General features: G+C 39.3%; 3 protein-coding genes across 3 annotated transcripts in view; 1 reads left to right on the top strand and 2 right to left on the bottom strand.

Annotated features, from left to right (window-relative positions):
- Positions 1-629: 629 nt before the first annotated feature.
- Positions 630-11,011, bottom strand: LOC144629173 (polyglutamine-binding protein 1-like). Its single transcript, XM_078487383.1, has 10 exons — positions 10,865-11,011; positions 9,372-9,508; positions 7,821-7,876; positions 7,027-7,085; positions 5,277-5,327; positions 4,522-4,634; positions 3,803-3,851; positions 3,340-3,415; positions 914-1,742; positions 630-853 (listed from the first exon to the last, which is right to left on the bottom strand). The coding sequence occupies exons 1-9, from the start codon at positions 10,920-10,922 to the stop codon at positions 1,577-1,579; spliced, it is 765 nt and encodes a 254-aa protein (XP_078343509.1). The 5' UTR covers positions 10,923-11,011; the 3' UTR covers positions 630-853; positions 914-1,576.
- Positions 11,012-11,035: 24 nt separating this feature from the next.
- Positions 11,036-13,440, top strand: LOC144629139 (uridine 5'-monophosphate synthase-like). The gene has a single exon (XM_078487339.1). The coding sequence runs from the start codon at positions 11,067-11,069 to the stop codon at positions 12,492-12,494; it is 1,428 nt and encodes a 475-aa protein (XP_078343465.1). The 5' UTR covers positions 11,036-11,066; the 3' UTR covers positions 12,495-13,440.
- Positions 13,441-15,066: 1,626 nt separating this feature from the next.
- LOC144629004 (F-box and leucine-rich repeat protein 13-like) overlaps positions 15,067-16,823 on the bottom strand; it is a 28,372-nt gene continuing 26,615 nt past the window's right edge. Inside the window, exons 22-24 of the mRNA XM_078487148.1 lie at positions 16,591-16,673; positions 15,954-16,034; positions 15,067-15,517 (exon numbers count right to left, since the gene is read on the bottom strand). Of these exons, the coding sequence (XP_078343274.1) occupies positions 15,436-15,517; positions 15,954-16,034; positions 16,591-16,673 (246 nt within the window). The 3' untranslated portion in view covers positions 15,067-15,435. The remainder of the gene's footprint in view (positions 15,518-15,953; positions 16,035-16,590; positions 16,674-16,823) is intronic.

The following is a 16,823-nucleotide window of genomic DNA, read 5'->3' as shown; positions in this document are numbered from 1 at the left end:
AACATGTACCGTATATGGGCCAATCCACCTTGATGACCGTGTCAAAACGTGCACTTCGTAAAGACATCGAGGAACAGGGTACTGGAAACGGGATCTCGCCTAAACTAAAGAAAAGCACCAGGGCTTGCATCGTCACAATATTTTATTGAAGCCGAAGCGTCATTTTAACTCAACCTTGTTGTTCCGACGTCTGATTTGAGGTTAAGTCTGTGTTCGAGCCTAGTTGCCCAACAGGCCGGAGCTCATCCCAATTTCCACAGCATTCTCGGACTACATGTAAGGATTTAACGAAGAAATTGTTCAACATGACACGAGCGTGGGACAAAGAAAAAAATCTGAGTCCCCGACGGGAATCGAACCCATGGCCTCCCAGAATACCGGTTGGGCGCTCTAACCAACTGAGCTACGAGAGACTCGTTGTGAGCTGGGCCATTTACTAGGTTGATATGTGACACGCGTCCTGCATACTGCTAGGATCAGCAATGTCGAAATCATCAAGTTTGTAGTAAATAATAAAGATGGTAAATTTTATCACCGAGCTTAAAATTTACCATCTTTATTATTTACTATGTAAGGATTTGTACCCCAACCCCCCCCCCACCCCCCTCTCCCCGGATGGGATACTACAGAAGAATCCCGATTTTTCAGAGAAAACGCAAATTGCTTCCAGAAATTCGGTGATTCAAGTAATCTGGGGTAAAATTACAGAAGAGTACTATCGAAGGGAAACAAAAATTGGTTGAAAAAGTCCGAAGTTTCGAGAAACCGAGGGTTCGAGGAATCGGGTTTCTTTGACTGTAGTTCATCGCAGGGTTACCTCCAGCGATAAATTCGCCGCTACCTTTTTATACACCTGGTTGGAGAAAGGAAACGTCATCGCTTCTGCATGCATTGCGTGCCATTTATTATACACCTGAGTGGAGAAAGGCACTTCACCTCCAGCCTGGACAAGGTTTACCTTTATTTCGGCCGGAGCCTCCCTGGATAATCTACTACGGGAACTTCCTGTTAGTGGGAAGTTCGAGTTACCAGGGCAGATAACAGTAAATTTCTGTATAAACTACTGTTAGATTTCAGAAAGTATCGGTGAACGAGGAACGTTAAAAAGAAATATCGAGGCTCAATTCATTTCAAGACTATACAATTAGTTGCACTTTTACATGGTACTGATTATTAAAATAAACTATGCAAGGTGGTTTTAACTTTTAAGCCAATGTGACCATTCAAATGAAAGCTATTGAGCAGTACTTTCATGAGGTACTGTTTCTTATGCTGTACAAAGTGGTTCTAACGTTTAAGTCTGTGGATGAAACCTTAGTGTGTGACCATCCAAATAAAAGCTGTTGAGCAGTACTTTCATGCTGTACTGTTTATTATGCTGTACAAGGTGGTTCTAACGTTTAAGACTGTGGATGAAACCTTAGTGTGTGACCATCCAAATAAAAGCTATTGAGCAGTACTTTCATGTGGTCCTCTTTGTTTTCAAACATTTCCACAAAACGATTTTCGTTTAAAAATATTAAGCCTCAGAACTCTTGAGAGATGATGCAGCTATGGAGTACAGAATCGCCATGGTTTATTCGCTTGCTTCTACTGAGGATTTCTGTGCCAGTTGTTGATTCTGTCGTAACACTGCTCCAGGGCTGGGGTACGGTCTCATTTGGAACAGAGGCCCATTAGCTGTTGTGTCGACACCTGTTTTGGCTTCGCCTTGCTTCAGTAATCCTGTTGTCCATGTACCCCTGTGGAAAATCATGCTAAGTAAGTAATATGAGCTTATTCACTGAGTAGGAGGGCCAAATGAGAATATTAATTTTGTTATCTGGCTTCAGGTTATTCACTGCTTTAGAAACGAGAAGAAATCTAGGGCGAGTCTTATCTGAAAAATGCTTGTCATTCTCGTCCCCAGAACCACTTGTCCATTTTAGGCGGTGAAGCCTGTGCACGAGAAACAAGTGGGTCAGGGGGCACATGATTTGATTGGCTGGATTTTAACAAAAGAAACAGCCAATCAAATTAACTGTTTTAAAATCCCTTTGTTATATGAGAGTTTAATACGGTTGATTTGATTGGCTAGATTTGAAACTCCCTTTGTTAAAATCTAGCCAATCAAGTCATGTGTCCCCAGAGCCACTTGTTTTCCATGCACAGGCTTTGCTGGCTAAGAGGGTCAAGCGGCTTTGGGGACAAGAATGAGTTGCTTGTGGGACCATTACATGGAACAATATGGCTTCTCGCCTTTTGCCTTTTGTTTTGTCCCTAGTGTAAGTTTAACAGCGGTCAAACGCAAAAATGACGTCACCTCCGGTGTTCGGCGCCTCGAACTTTTTTAAGAATTTGACTCGAAGGTGTGCAAACTTTTGTAAGAAATTGTTATAGAAATAGCACGGTGAAAGAAAATTTCAAGCTGGGAATAATCAATTTTCTCATCCATAAGCTACGTATAAACCTTAACTTTCCAGGGACGGCGTTAACTTTTGGCTTTAAAGGCAAAGCTTTCAGAAAATTTAAGACTTTGTATGAAGAATTTTGGCGGGAATTGCGCAGGAATTGTGCACGCGCACGACTTTTAAATGGTATTGATATTTATTACCGTAAAAACTCTATTAAAGGGAAACTACGGTCCACTTGTTACAAATCACCACGCAAGTGTACTGAAGCGATGAACAAATGATATTATTGTGATGCCATACTGAACTTTAGATCTCAACTTGAAAAAGTCAGGCTGATTTTTCAAGTTTTGTCCTTGTGGAGTGGAAAAATACCTAAAAATTATTATGGCTCCCTTCTTCCTTCAACAACAATTTACTTTATATCTCCATCTTGATGTACTAGGTGCATGTCATGTACGAGAAGAGCAATATATTCGCCAATTTTAGTACTTTTTACCGAAAAGCATTAAATCCCTGTGACAGTGTCCCTTTGATTTCTTAATGTTTCTAAAGTAGCGAATTTTCTCCAACATCTCATATACAGGCTAGACATAACTAGAGTATTGTTACCAAACAGCACTGTGTTAGAATGTAATAATTAGGGGCGATCAGCCCTTTTAAAATGCTAGCAGTACGCAGTATAAAAAGTTAAGTAGGTCGTCAAGGCGTTGGATTGATAGGGTGATTTTTATGTTCATGCCCCACCCCCAACCTGGGAGGCCCTTTTTTAGGGTCTAGGTAGGTAGGCAGGTAGGTAGGTAGGTAGGTAGGTAGGTAGGTAGGTAGGCAGGCAGATAGGTAGGTAGGTAGGTGGTGTAGGTAGGTAGGTAGGTAGGTAGGTAGGTAGGTAGGTAGGTAGGTAGGTAGGTAGGTAGGTAGGTGGGTAGGTAGGTAGGTAGGTAGGTACCTTGGAGCATCAGAATATGACGAAGGATCCATAGGGTCGACTTCTTCTGACTTTCTACGTTTTTCAGCTCTTATGTCTATAAAAAGAACAAGAAAATTGAAGTGATGTATGTGTGTGAGCTGATTATGACTAGTAATTTACTATTTAATTCATGACATATTGATTTGCCAATCAATTTATTTTTCCCTTTCTTTTGATTTGGCGCTTAGCTAATGACTTGATCATTTGAAAATAACAGCTTACAAACAATGGCTCACTCATGCCCCGCACCAGGAACATGTAACATAAAAAAATTTCAAGGAGCAGAGTATTTTTTGGGGCAGTCATTTGCTAGTCACGATCACATGTGGCATCTCTAGCAATTGTATCAATAGAAAGGGAAAATAATTGATAGTTATATCATTTAACCCTGTTATTGAATTTGTATTTCAGACTTCAGTTAGATTTTAGTTTTAAGAATCACCTTTCTCTTGTTTTCTTTTCACTGCAGCTTCTTGCCGTTTTTGTGATCCCTAAATCAACAATTGAAAATAATAACGAAGAATCAACATGTACATGTATGTATACCATTAACCAAAAGTGCATCTCAAGATGCCAATAAAAGGTTCCTACATCTTTTGCTGTCATTTCTGCAGTGTTAACTTCATTTAGGAGAGAGGCACTATGAGAGTAAAGTGTCTTGCCGAAGAACAAACACAATGACCTGACCAGGGCTTGAAACTGATCTGGAGTCCAGCATACTAGCCATTAGGCCACTGCGCTTCTCCACCCAGGGCCCGGTTGTTCAAAGCACGATTAAGCTAATCAAGGATTAGCGTGAAATTTGATTTCAATTTTATTACATTTCATTAAGCTTATTCTGTTAATATTTTCTGTCCCCCAGTTTTTACGTGGACCAATCTCAAACTTCACAAAACATTAGCTATGGAAAACCCTTAAAAACTAGAGAAATTAAAACCTCGATCATTTTTTAATCCTGGGTTAGCGTTAATCGCCTTTCGAACAACCCGGCCCAGGTGTATAAAATGAGTACCAGCGAATTTCATGCTGGGGGTAGCCCTGTGATGGACTAGCATCCCATACAGGGAGAAGTAGAAATACTCCTAGTCACTCTATGCTACGGAAACCAGGATAAGCTCCGGCTGTATGGGCAAACTAGGCTCGACGCAGACTTAGCATTACCTTCATTAGACTGGGATGTTTGCCAATACTCAACACTTGTTCCTTATCTTGGTCTGTGTCCACCCCCGGTGGGGCAAGGATTTCTCTGTTAGGTTGAACATCTGTTTGGGCTTCTACAATGCAATGTAACAAAATACTGATATAAGTAGATACCTTATTGTTACTTTTTTTCGCAGGAACTGTATTTTGCAAAAACGTTATGAGCATATTTCGCTGGACTTAATTTTTACGAAAAGGCTAAAGAATATGTTAAAACATTATTAAAAAAAACGTCAGAAACATTAAGATTAAATTTTTGCGGGTCTTTTATTTTGCAATGTTTTGAAAATCCCAAAAATTAAGTCCCTGTAAGGTACATATATCTTATTAAATTGCACATTTATAGCCTGCATGCAGCCATATTATTTTCCTTCGGTGGCAGCTGTACACAGGCTACAAATTCAAAGCAAAACCATCTTTTCTACTAAAATTATGAAACAGTTTACAAATAAAGTAACACAACACTACTTCATAGTAATCAGAGAACATGTAAATAAATTACAGACTGAAGGCTTTCAAAACACGTCTCTGAATTGGAGACCTGGAAACTTATTGATGTGAGTTGATCGAGCGCTGTCAATCCAAGAGACTTTTTTCTTTCGAGGCATTTGTGTGTTTCATGGCACTAAGTCCCCATATTTATCAGGGTTAATTGGGGTTATGTGACAGATAGAAACTTCAAAGTATCACAATGATAATTGTTATCTTGCAGTTACCTTTTTGTTTTTCGAGTACAGATGCTGGAAGAGATATTTCAGCTGCTGGATCTAGTAAAAGAAAAGATGTATATATATTGAGGATAACAATTTTTATTTTTGATAGTCTCATATTCATTTTCATAATCCGAAACAAAAGAAATAAAAATCAAACATGGTTGAAAAATTTGAAACAAAAGAGAAATTAAACCACAACATAAACTTGAGCGTCATCTGTGGTGCAAAAAGAATTACAACACAGCTATGCAAAATTCACACAAATGAAGTCACTAGGCACAAAACATTCATGGATATAACTAGTAAATACTTTTTGTCTTGCTTTTGGCATCTCACAAGTTTTGCAAGGAGAATGGCTTAAAGAGGCCAGACATTCATTTTTTCTAATACCACAGCGTCAGTCTAGGAGTCTCATGTCTTAGTAGATGCAAGAAAATCCTTTGAGTGAGTGCCCAATTCTCAAAAATAAATATTTAAATTTCACCTAATTTTCTCTTGTTAACTTCAGCAATAAACCTGTCCCACTATAGAATTATAAGATTATTATTCAAGCCAGAAGTAAGGACTCCTTTGCTTGTAAACTTCACACTCAGATTTTGTTTATTTTCATATTTATTGTGCTCATTATTATACATTGTAAAATTCATTAACTATTCATGAGGGTGCAAACCAATCCCAGCACTGTATTCAGATCACATGTACACAACTGTAAACCCCAATACAAATCAAACAATAGAATTAACTTTTGATACAGACTCCTGCTCAGCTAATTAGTATTCATTAACTTTTGATACAGATCTCTACTGATTCGCATAACAAAACTTTGCATTCAATTTATTGTTTTCATTTCACAAGTAGAATAAAATATTCGCGTCCGATCTGTATGGCCGTTTACAATGGCTCGCCTATCGGCTCGCCATTGTAAACGGCCATACAGATCTCCCGCTCATATTTTATCTACTACGTAAAAACCTGCGAGTAAGAACCTAACATTTAAGAACCTGTATGGCTAAAATTTGCAAATTAGACCCCATTTTTTATAAGAACCTATTTAGCCTAAAATTTAAAAACAGGTTCTTATTTTCTAAAATTGATTTAAAATGTTTACTTTTGGGAAACAAAGTTTGGACAAGGCTTTACTGTACATGTATACAATGTCATGTTCTAACTGATAAGTGCTTCATCTAAAAGTTTTATTCGCTGTTTTCACCGTTCCCATTATACATCTTGTTTACCCCCTAAAATTTTTGCATAAGCATTGTTTTCAATTTCTCTTGGGATTTACAATGACGTACAATTGTCCCAAGAGAAATTGAAAACAATGCTTATGCAAAAATGTTGGGGGGTAAACAAGATGTATTATGGGATCGTGAAAGAAGCGAATTAGCAACAATGTAAATTTTTTCCCAGAAAATAAGAACCCATTAAGAACCTAAATAGCCTAAATTTGTTGCAACTACTATTTATGTAAGAACCTGTTTAGGCTAACCTGAAAAAACCTAGGTTCTAACTTGCGGGTTTTTACTGTATCTTGTGCTGTGAAATTATTCATTCACAAGTAAATACTTTTTGGCTGCATTTTTGGAGTACATTTGGGGCATAAATTCTGCCAATAGTTCATTGGCTGCATGAAACAGAAACCAGACATCTATCTGTGTGTGCAGGCTACATTAATTAGAAAGTGGTTTTTAATATTGCCCAAGAACACACTCCAATTGATGCTGTCAAGCTACTGTTAATTATTTTTTCTCACCTAATGGATGGTGCCAGGAGACTTGGTTTGTTAGAGTGTTCCAATAATAGCTGGTTCCGCTAGAAACACAAAGGAAAAGCACACTATTTTTATCATCTACAGAATAACAGATAAATCAGGACTGGTTTTTTGAAACCGCCAAAGGAAATGAGAACTACAGGTACATGTAGTTTAAAAAATTTGGAGTTTGATAAGAAATTGCAGTGTTGGAGTGAGTGAAAATGAGTTTTTGTTTAATTAGTGGAAATGGCTTTTGGTTCAAGGAACCCAAGTGTTCAAGAAATTGATATTGCACTTTACTCTGTTCAATATAGCATTAAAAGAGGAATAATTAAATACCGTAAAATTCCGATTATAAGCCCCCCCCCCCATCCCGCTTATAAGCCACCCCTGGTTACTTTTTAACTTAAAAACATATTTTGATCAACACTGCCGTGGCTCGTTTCGAAACATTTTTTTATTCCGCTTATAAGCCCTCCCGGATATAAGCCCCTCCGTTTATAAGCCCACACAAAACCGCTTACGAAGTTGTATAAGCCCGGGGCTTATGGTATCTACCAAAACTAATAGCGAAATAAACTATGAGCTACCAGCTATCTACTGGACATTAATTGCAGGGTTGGAAATAAGGAAACTTGGAAGGTGCAAATGATAAGATTTGACGACTGAAATATATATTTTTTAAATTTATCAAATTTTCTGATTTCTTTTTGGTTGGTAAATCCATTCTTTCAACACTAGGAACCTGATGTCCTTTGACTTCAAGAGCCCAGTCTCCCCAAGATCTGCCTTACCTACTGGGGTCTGGAACCAGATACCATCCTACAGGCATTGGAACATTGCTGTAGTCCTGCAACAAAATTACCAAAATTTCTCAAACTGTGTCAACTATTTCCACTGTCCTGATAACTCTTTCTCTTGTTAGATCTTTAATGAGTCTGTGTGTAGTTGTACTGTATACATACAACTTTACACCACAACATAGACTCACTGAATTGAAAAGGTCTGAAAATCAACTCTTTACCTCAACCTGTCAGATCATCAAAACCTTCCCAGTTGTATTGATGCAAAAAATTTACAAAATAAAAAACAATAACAATAAAGGCAAACAAACAAATAAACAAAAAATGCACCTAAGATTATTGGAAAATTCCTCATAATATTATACCCAGAGACTCCAACTTATAATTTTTTTTATCATGTTTTGTCCTGCAAAACGGTAGTAACAACCACATGCAATTGATTCCAGTCCACAGGCTCAATAAGACAACTGATCTCTGAAATGGGTTTTAAATTTATTGTCTGTGAAATTAAACATTATACCTATGGGTTTTTGCTAAGTTAACATTTAAAATTTGGGTGATCTTCATAATATTTATCTGATTTATGGCTAAATCATTAATAGCCTAAGGTAAAGCATGGATTGTTCGATTAGTAAGTCTTTTGTTACATTAGCCTCCAATGAGCACATGAAAGCAATTTAAGTTGCACTTATGTTTAGTTGTGTTTTTTTCTTTTTTCTTTTTACTGTTGTGCACAGGGTGGGTTACCGTAGTTATTCGGTTATAAGGCGCACTCGGTTATAAGACGCACCCCAAACTTGGCAACATTGTTATGCTAAGTTTACAAACTGAAAATTCTCCAAAAACACTCGGTTATAAGACGCACCATGAGTTGGAGAGTTGAAAAGATGTAGTGATCAATTTAAGGACAGTTCGCACGAACTTAGCTGCTTAGTAACCTGGCAGATATGAAGTTACCAGTGACCACTGAGTTTGTAGCTTGGTTACCAAGTCCTCAAGCATGCTTTGTATCGCTACGAACTTTGCTTATCGAGTGTTTTCAAAGATTCTCAAGCTTTTTTGGTGTTTTCCTTGTCTTCTAAAGTCATTTTCCACTTTCCACGCTTAGAAAGGTTTGTTTCAAATGAGTGTGCTTGTTTTTTTTTTGTCTAATTTCAACAAAATGCTGGCATATACAGGTGTTACTTAAACTTGTTTTATATCCGCGATAATAAACTTTGCGTTTAAACTTAATGTTTCTTATATCTTTAATATTAAAAGTTAATAAACAACATTAAGTGTTTTCATTTCTCTTGTTTTAACTGTAAGTTCCGGTAAAATGGCGGTCATAAGATTTTGTTGGGCGAAAATACTCGGCTATAAGACGCACCCCAATTTTGGCATGAACTTCTCACAGAAAAACTGATTTTTCATGAAAAAACCGTGCGCCTTATAACCGAATAACTACGGTATATTGAGAGAATTTGGACGAGCGAGTACAATGTAATAAATAAGTAGTCTGGTGATTTTTTAAATAACCCTTAAATACTGTGTTGTTCTAACCTTTGGTAGAGGAGCAGTAGTGTTTTGCCCATATCTTTTTCGACAATATTCCACGCATGTGTGATATGGGTTTGATGTATTTGGACAGCCTTTGACTGGTCCATCTACTTTAGGTGGTTCATCTGTTTTCTCCTTGTCTAACATTGACAAAAGAAATGATTTAGCATAAATTATAATACTTATGTGATAGTTATGATGGAAGTATATTCCACTTTACATCTACACTTTCCCCCCTCCCTCCCTTCCCTATAACAAAATAAAAATCAAAGTACCAACAAGATGCCCCTCAGAAATAATCTGATGTATCTTAACCTCATCAGATAATGCCAACTTTTGTTCTAACCGCTTAAGAAACTTTTAAAGATTCAAAGATCAACATATGCCAATCCAAACTGCATTCTACGTTGGTTATGCTAAGGTTCTTTGGCGTGGATTTGGTGTACAATCGTACTGGCACCTTTTAACTGGTATTAAGATGAATTTCTCCAGGTATAAATAATAAAGGCAAAAAACTTGGTGTACATGGATCTTTGGCGTAGCGTGTACACGAAAGCACGCTGGATGTAAATGGAACAACCGCTCAGAAATAACTTTAAATGCCTTATTAGAAGATCTCAGCTTGCTATATTATCCTTGGATGCAGTCCTTTGGGATAATCCGGGCCAGGATCATTGGTCTAAGATCACTCAGATCATGGTACGTCAAAGGTACTGGCGACTCCTTACCCAGAGTGGATTCCCTTTAATGCTCCGCACCATGATCCCAGTGATCTTGGATCACTGATCTGGATCATTCCAAGGGAACACACCTCTGGTTTCTATAGCGGAGCAACTACAGAATGCAGGGCCACTTTTGAAGATGGTATATCTAGTGGCTTGTTTGGCTCAGTAGTGGATGTGAAGACAAGGAATTATTGTAATGTGCTCTGTCTATGGTGTGTAGATTAAGTGGCTCGTTTGGCTCGGCAGTGGATGTAAGAACGAGAAGTTATTGTATTGTGCATTTTTGCATTGTGCGCTAAGTCTTTGGTGTGTAGATTAAGTGGCTCATTTTGCTCAGCAGTGGAAGTATTTGGTGTGAAGATTTAGTAGCTGGTTTGGATCAGTAGTGACTACCAAGCCAAACGAGCCAGCAGACATATCTGTCTTCAAAAGTGGCCATGTGTTCTGTATTTATGCTTCTATAGCTTTTAAAGTCCAGGTGCATTCTATATCGTTCTATGCTAACCACCAACATTTTCTATCAGCAGTGTCAGGTTGCTTGTGAATTAGAACATTATCTTTATACTGAGCCTGGTAGTTCAAAGGATAGATTACGCTGTCCATTAACCAGTGGATAGCTTAGTTTGTTTTATTTAATTTTATCAACTGGAGAGGATTCTGCAATCTTGTGGATGACACTTAAAAATCTTGCATTGCACAACCCTGCTCTTTGAAATATATGACCACCTAACGAAATTCTTAGTTCAAAAATACCCTTAAAAGTACAGCTACCTTTATGGACTATCCCTCTTTTTGCCAGACGGGCTTGGAGCGCCGGAGGTAAAGGCATTCTTGATGTGTATTTACACAAAACAAGCTTACCACTTCTTCAAAGAAGAAGGTTTAATTTTCAATATGGCGGATTGAGCCTGCGATATTCTTCATCACGCAACCGCTGAGCCCAGGCCACGTGCGTGTTCCGTCCACTTCAAACATGGCGTCTGAAGAGAAGAAATTTCTCATCGAAAGGTTACACGACATAAATGCCATAAAATTTGGCGATTTCACCTTGAAGAGCGGGATACAGTCGCCGGTCTATGTTGACTTGCGTGTGATAGTATCATATCCAGAAATTCTGAAGAAAATTAGTGATTTGTTATGGGACGTTGCCACGGCATCGAAGGCAGAATTTTCGGTTATTTGCGGTGTGCCTTACACTGCTTTACCGATTGCTTCTTCTATTTCGGTTAGCCATAACGTCCCGATGGTGATGAGAAGAAAGGAAGCCAAATCATACGGAACAAAGCGATTGATAGAGGGAGTGTTTACGCCGGAGAGCAAATGTTTAGTCATCGAAGATGTGGTCACAAGTGGTTCGAGCGTACTGGAGACAGTCGAAGCGCTTGCCTCGGTAGCCTTGCGTGTTTCAGACACTGTTGTATTGTTAGATCGCTTTCAAGGAGGAAAAGAGATGCTTCAATCACAGGGCGTGAAGCTTCATAGTCTAATAACGCTTCCTGAAGTTCTCGAAGTGTTGTCAGCAAAGGGAAAAGTCGATCAAGAAATGGCGGCAAAAGTGCGCGAGTTTCTGTCAGCAAATAAATTTCAGCCTTCCCTTGCTACAGCCAAGACACCAGAAACTCCAGGAAGCAAACTCAGTTTCGAAGCTAGAGCGGAAATTGCAACAAATCCACTTACCAAGAGGTTATTTCAGATCATGCACAAGAAGAGATCAAACCTTGCTGTGTCCGCCGATTTCACGACATGTGCAGAGGTTTTGAGCCTGGCTGAGAAAGTTGGACCACATGTGTGCATTGTGAAAACGCATGTGGACATCCTTGAAGATTTTACTCCCGAATTTGCCAAATCACTCCAACAGCTTGCTGAAAAGCACAACTTTGTGATCTTCGAAGATAGGAAATTTGCTGATATCGGGAACACTGTGAAAAACCAATATAGCAAAGGGGTATACCATATTGCAGAGTGGGCACACCTAGTCAATGCACATGTGGTCCCTGGGGATGGCGTCGTTAAGGGCCTCAAAGAAATCGGTGCATCCCTTGGTAGGGCGTGCCTGTTAATTGGTGAAATGAGCTCAGCCGGAACGCTTGCTACTGGGGAATACTCCAAAGCTGCAGTGGAAATGGCAAAGAATCACAAAGATTTTGTCATTGGGTTTATTAGCCTGTCGTGTTTAACTGATGATCCTCAGTTTATTCACATGACCCCAGGGGTACAGCTGAATGCAGGAGGAGATAAGCTTGGTCAACAGTACCTCACACCCACTGAAGTCATCGTCAACAGAGGCAGTGATGTTATAATTGTTGGCAGAGGGGTCTACCAGGCAGATGACCCTGTCAAGGCTGCCCTACAGTATAAAGAAGAAGCATTTGCTGCGTACATGCAAAGAACTGGAAAGTGAATAACAAACTTGCAACTTTCAAATCCCTGTTACTGCGACACAGGTTAAAAGCGACAACTGTCTGTTGAGTAGAGTGAAAGCCACTCAGCTTTGTATGTGTATTCCTTGGTAAAAAGGGCTAGGCCATGCCACTTAACTCTTCTTTATAAAATATTTATTTTTGTAGGTTAATTTTTTCACTCTTCCTTAGTATTGTCCAGCATTTATACTGTGTAACAGCTTGCAAGTTTTTCCAGTTGCCAGCTAAACCTTGCTTTATGAATACCCTCTTTATACAGTTTCCTCACCTTTAAAGAACAGTGGTCGGTTAGCCAGGTGCATAGCTAGCCAATAGACCCATAGGCCCAGGCCTACAAATTTTTCAGCCTACTCGCACTTAAAAATGAACAACAGAAAAAAGCTCATCTAGATCTAGAAAGTGCAAACTGTGAACCCTTTTGGATTAGTCAGGTAACAGGCAAGCACACAACAGGATGATGTGTTAACGAAATGTGCATTTATTTACAAACAACCAGAAATTAGCCTAATTCCTTGTTTTGAAATGTTGAAATTTAGGAATCTTGATCTCAAAACCTTCCCCAGTTGACCTTCCTCATACCCCTTTAAAAGCGGTTGACCCAGCCTTCAATTCTTCAAAAGGCTGGCTACACCCCTGTTAGCTCATTCCTTTTTTTAAAATTAATCTGCTTAATATGGAACCATTTAAATGAAGACATTAATCTATAGCCCTTTCAGTATCTATAAATGAGTTTCAACTGCAGTGGTTTTTTTTGTCTGTTCATCAAAAATTGCATGTCTGACTTAGATTTAACACACTGTCTGCTACATTGTAACATTTGTATCCATTATATAGACAGTTTCCTTGTAACTGAAGTAAGACTCTTTTGTATTACAAATGTGTAATCACCACGTACAATATGGAGAAAAAACAAAACAAGCTTGGCTTGGAAAAGAAGATGGGGTGAGGGCTGGGTATAGGCAGGGTTTTTTTGACAAGGACTATCTTTCTATAATGGGAATTTTTGACCATGCCAAGCGAATTTTCAATGATGTTTAGTGGCTCTTGGCCATCCACAAATGCCCTGTGGTGGGATATTTAAAAAGAAATTCTTGTTTATAAGCCCTACCAGCTTCTGGCCTTCCCTGCCCCCTGTGGCTTCACATTAATAGGCTCTTAGTATGTGCATTAAACAATGAACTCACAAGCTTTGTAAGTGGAGAATGTCATATATGAACTGTAAGATGGCTATTAAAGAAATAATTCCAGAACTTAAATATTTCCAAGGACTGCTTATATCTTTTAATAAAAATCCTTGTTTGTTTAACACAACATGAGTGAAAAAAGCGGTTGCACGAGGTAGCCAGTTCATCTGTGCAACTAGAAATCCACCACTCTGCATGCATTGCATGCCTATGCTACTCCGAACGCGCAGGTTGCCCGCTCGGGGAGCTAGGCCTAGAAATGACGAAACATACAGTCGAAGCTCTCGTAAGCGGACACCCTCGGGACGCGAAAAAAGTGTCTGTAACGGTTCTCGTAATGGTTCTCGTAAGCGGCCATTAGAGGTGTGGGGGATAGATGACCGCTTACGGGAGCTTGCGCAGCTAACAATTACCGGAGGGACGTGGATGACGACAAAACAAACACTGAAATATGGTACAGGGTACTGTAAAATCATTGTGGCTAACGGCGGTGTGAAAATGATTGATAAAAACAAGATACAGAGGTTGTTAAAAGGATTTCTTTGGGATGTCCGCTTACGGGAGCTTAAAAAAAAAAAAAAGAAAAAGTCTACGTCGTAATCTCCGAAAGTGTCCGCGGCCGCTTACGGGAATGTCCGCTTACGCGTTTTACGAGAATGTTAAAATACAGAGTTTGTATGGGAGCGTAAAACGGGGTTTCAAACAAGGCGGTCGTAGAGCTGTCCGCTTACGAGAGTGTCCGTTGAGAGAGCTTCGCCTGTACTAGTTACCAGGGACAGCCCTTTTCAAGTTCAATTCCACCTCTCGTTGCGCGCCAATTTATCTCCCGCGACTGAGGAGCTGAAGATTTCATACTTATGACGAAGCTCTACAGAGAAATGTGACACGTCTCTGGTCACAACAGCGTAAAAGACAATATGCCGCGTACGAGAAAAAAAAAATTAATTGACAACTCTCTGAGAGGAGCTTTTCAGGGCCAATGTGAATAAATACTACTGGCAGGTGGCAGACCATCGGCTTTTTACAAACAAAATTCGAAACTGACTTAAAGCTAACTAGAGACATCACACGGATCTCAAAAAGCTACGTCATCAGCTGTAAATAACTTGTTGAAGTCTGTTTTTTCTCGGGTTAAATCCAAATGATCCAAATAGTCTTTCTCCGACCACGTTTCCAGTGTTCTCTCCCTTTCCGCCTCCCAGGGTGCTTTTGGGGTGGGGAAAGAGACCCTGAGAACGAGATTGGTCGGTTGGTCTTTCTAGAGGGAATACCATTTTCCTGTGGCTTACTCCACAAATTTGCACACGAGTCTCAGAACATTTGCAAAGAGGCACAATACAACAAACAAACAAACAAACAAACAAATAAGCCTCGATCTGACAACAGAGTCAGAATGAAAGTTTCTTTAATACTTGACATTTGCAGAATGTTGTTCATATACTGCAAAATAATAACATTTAGCTTCCTATGTACACAAAATGAAGTGAAATTTTTAAATATTCAAGAAATTAAATTTCTTAAGCCTTTTTACAACAATTTCTACAGCACGGTTTGGACGGCAACGTCCTAGCATACTAATTTTAAAAAACTTCTTTTCTTATCAAATTGTTAAGTCAACGGCACATCATTTAATATGCCTTGCTTGCGACCACTTGTCTGGCGAAGCCAGCAAAAGTTGTTAGCCCGTGGAGGGGGGGAGACGGGGGTTCGACGTGAGCCATCTATATTAACTGGTCAGTTAGAATCCTAGCGCTGGCGATGGATCGTCAGTACTGTGTAACACATGCGCACATTTGACCTGAAGCTTCTGAACCGCTGACCTATATTAAACAGAACAATAGAAAAGAAACTATCAGAGAACAGCGTGGGTTTTAAATTGCTTATGATTCCGAGCACACAAATTTTAAATTAGAAACAAATGAGTTAAAGAGCCACAGTGAAGTAATTGAACAAATCAGACGTAAATAAGAAACATGTAACCAGTAGAAAGCACGGGAAAACATGTAATCGTTTAAGAGCGGGAAACGGAAAATGTGAGCATTGGAAAGCGCGGGAAAACGTGCAACCAGCGACAAAGGCGGGAAAATATGAAAAGAGCAGAACGGTCGCGTGTGACATCACAATTGCTTCTGGGTTTGCATCTGATTGGCTGAATAAACTGTACTACGTTCGGATATATGTTTACTTTTGCTTTGTTCTCACAATAAAATACATAATTCCTTGGAAAAGTGCTCGGATTCTGTTGCCTAGCCTTACTTTGTGATATTCCTGCAGTATAGGATCGTCAGAGAAGACAACTGCTTGCATCCTTTCCTCAAGTAACGCAAAGATTTGTCTCTGAAAGAAAAACAAATTTTTTATCAATACATTGACAAGAAAACACCCTCTCTTCCAGTAAGGACCCCAAGGAAACTCTTGGGAAATAATGAAACTGAATGAAGCCTGCAAATACAGCCTACTCTCACCAAACCGGAAAGGAACGATGAGAGGGAACAATGGGGAAAAATAGGAACTCGCGGAACAACACCGTGCCCTGAGTTGGTATTGTAGGCCAAAAGAAAGTTATTACACCCAACAGATAGAGCGGTTTTCACTTGAGTGTCGAAAGTAAATTGCGTTTGCTTTGGTTTTGCATTACTACCCTTAGTGATTGGCTTAAAACTTTCGCGCCACTTTCTCGGCCAATCAGGAGTAAAACCAAAACCAATCGTGACTCGCTCGCGCACGTTTTCCCGCGCTTCGTGCCAGCTACATGTATTTGCTTTGAGTTTTGATTGGTTCACTGGTTTGTCTATGTTCTTTGTGATGGGCCTGAGTAATTACTTTGGTTTTGGTTTTACGACACTCAATTGAAAACTGCTCTAATCAAAGAGTTTTGATGTTTACTACTTACGTTATATGTATACAGCCAGAGAGATCTAATGCCTCAATATAATGACAGACACCAGATAAATACTGAAGGCTTGAATCTGTCAACTGTTAAAGGAGAAAACATGATCAGAAAGCAGGTTAACTGGCTGAACAGTTAGCTGGTCTTCTTTTCAGCCGTTGAGTTGTCACGCAACTAGGTAACGCAACGTTTCTTGTCTGAATAGAAGTAATGCATGACAAAACACACAATGGCTG

This window comes from Oculina patagonica, chromosome 10, assembly GCF_052425735.1.
Source record: "Oculina patagonica isolate OP01 chromosome 10, crgOcupat, whole genome shotgun sequence".
Taxonomy (NCBI): Eukaryota; Metazoa; Cnidaria; class Anthozoa; order Scleractinia; family Oculinidae; genus Oculina; species Oculina patagonica.
The sequence above is the reverse complement of the archived record's forward strand: the minus strand, read 5'-3'. Positions and strand labels throughout refer to the sequence as shown.

Coding starts and splice junctions, on each gene's coding strand:
- LOC144629173 (XM_078487383.1), bottom strand. CDS start 10,922: ATGCCTTTACCTCCGGCGCTCCAAGCCCGTCTGGCAAAAAGAGGGATA. Junction 7,877..9,371: donor CTACTGCTCCTCTACCAAAG/GTTAGAACAACA, acceptor ATTTTGTTGCAG/GACTACAGCAATGTTCCAAT. Junction 7,086..7,820: donor CTGGTTCCAGACCCCAGTAG/GTAAGGCAGATC, acceptor TTGTGTTTCTAG/CGGAACCAGCTATTATTGGA.
- LOC144629139 (XM_078487339.1), top strand. CDS start 11,067: ATGGCGTCTGAAGAGAAGAAATTTCTCATCGAAAGGTTACACGACATA.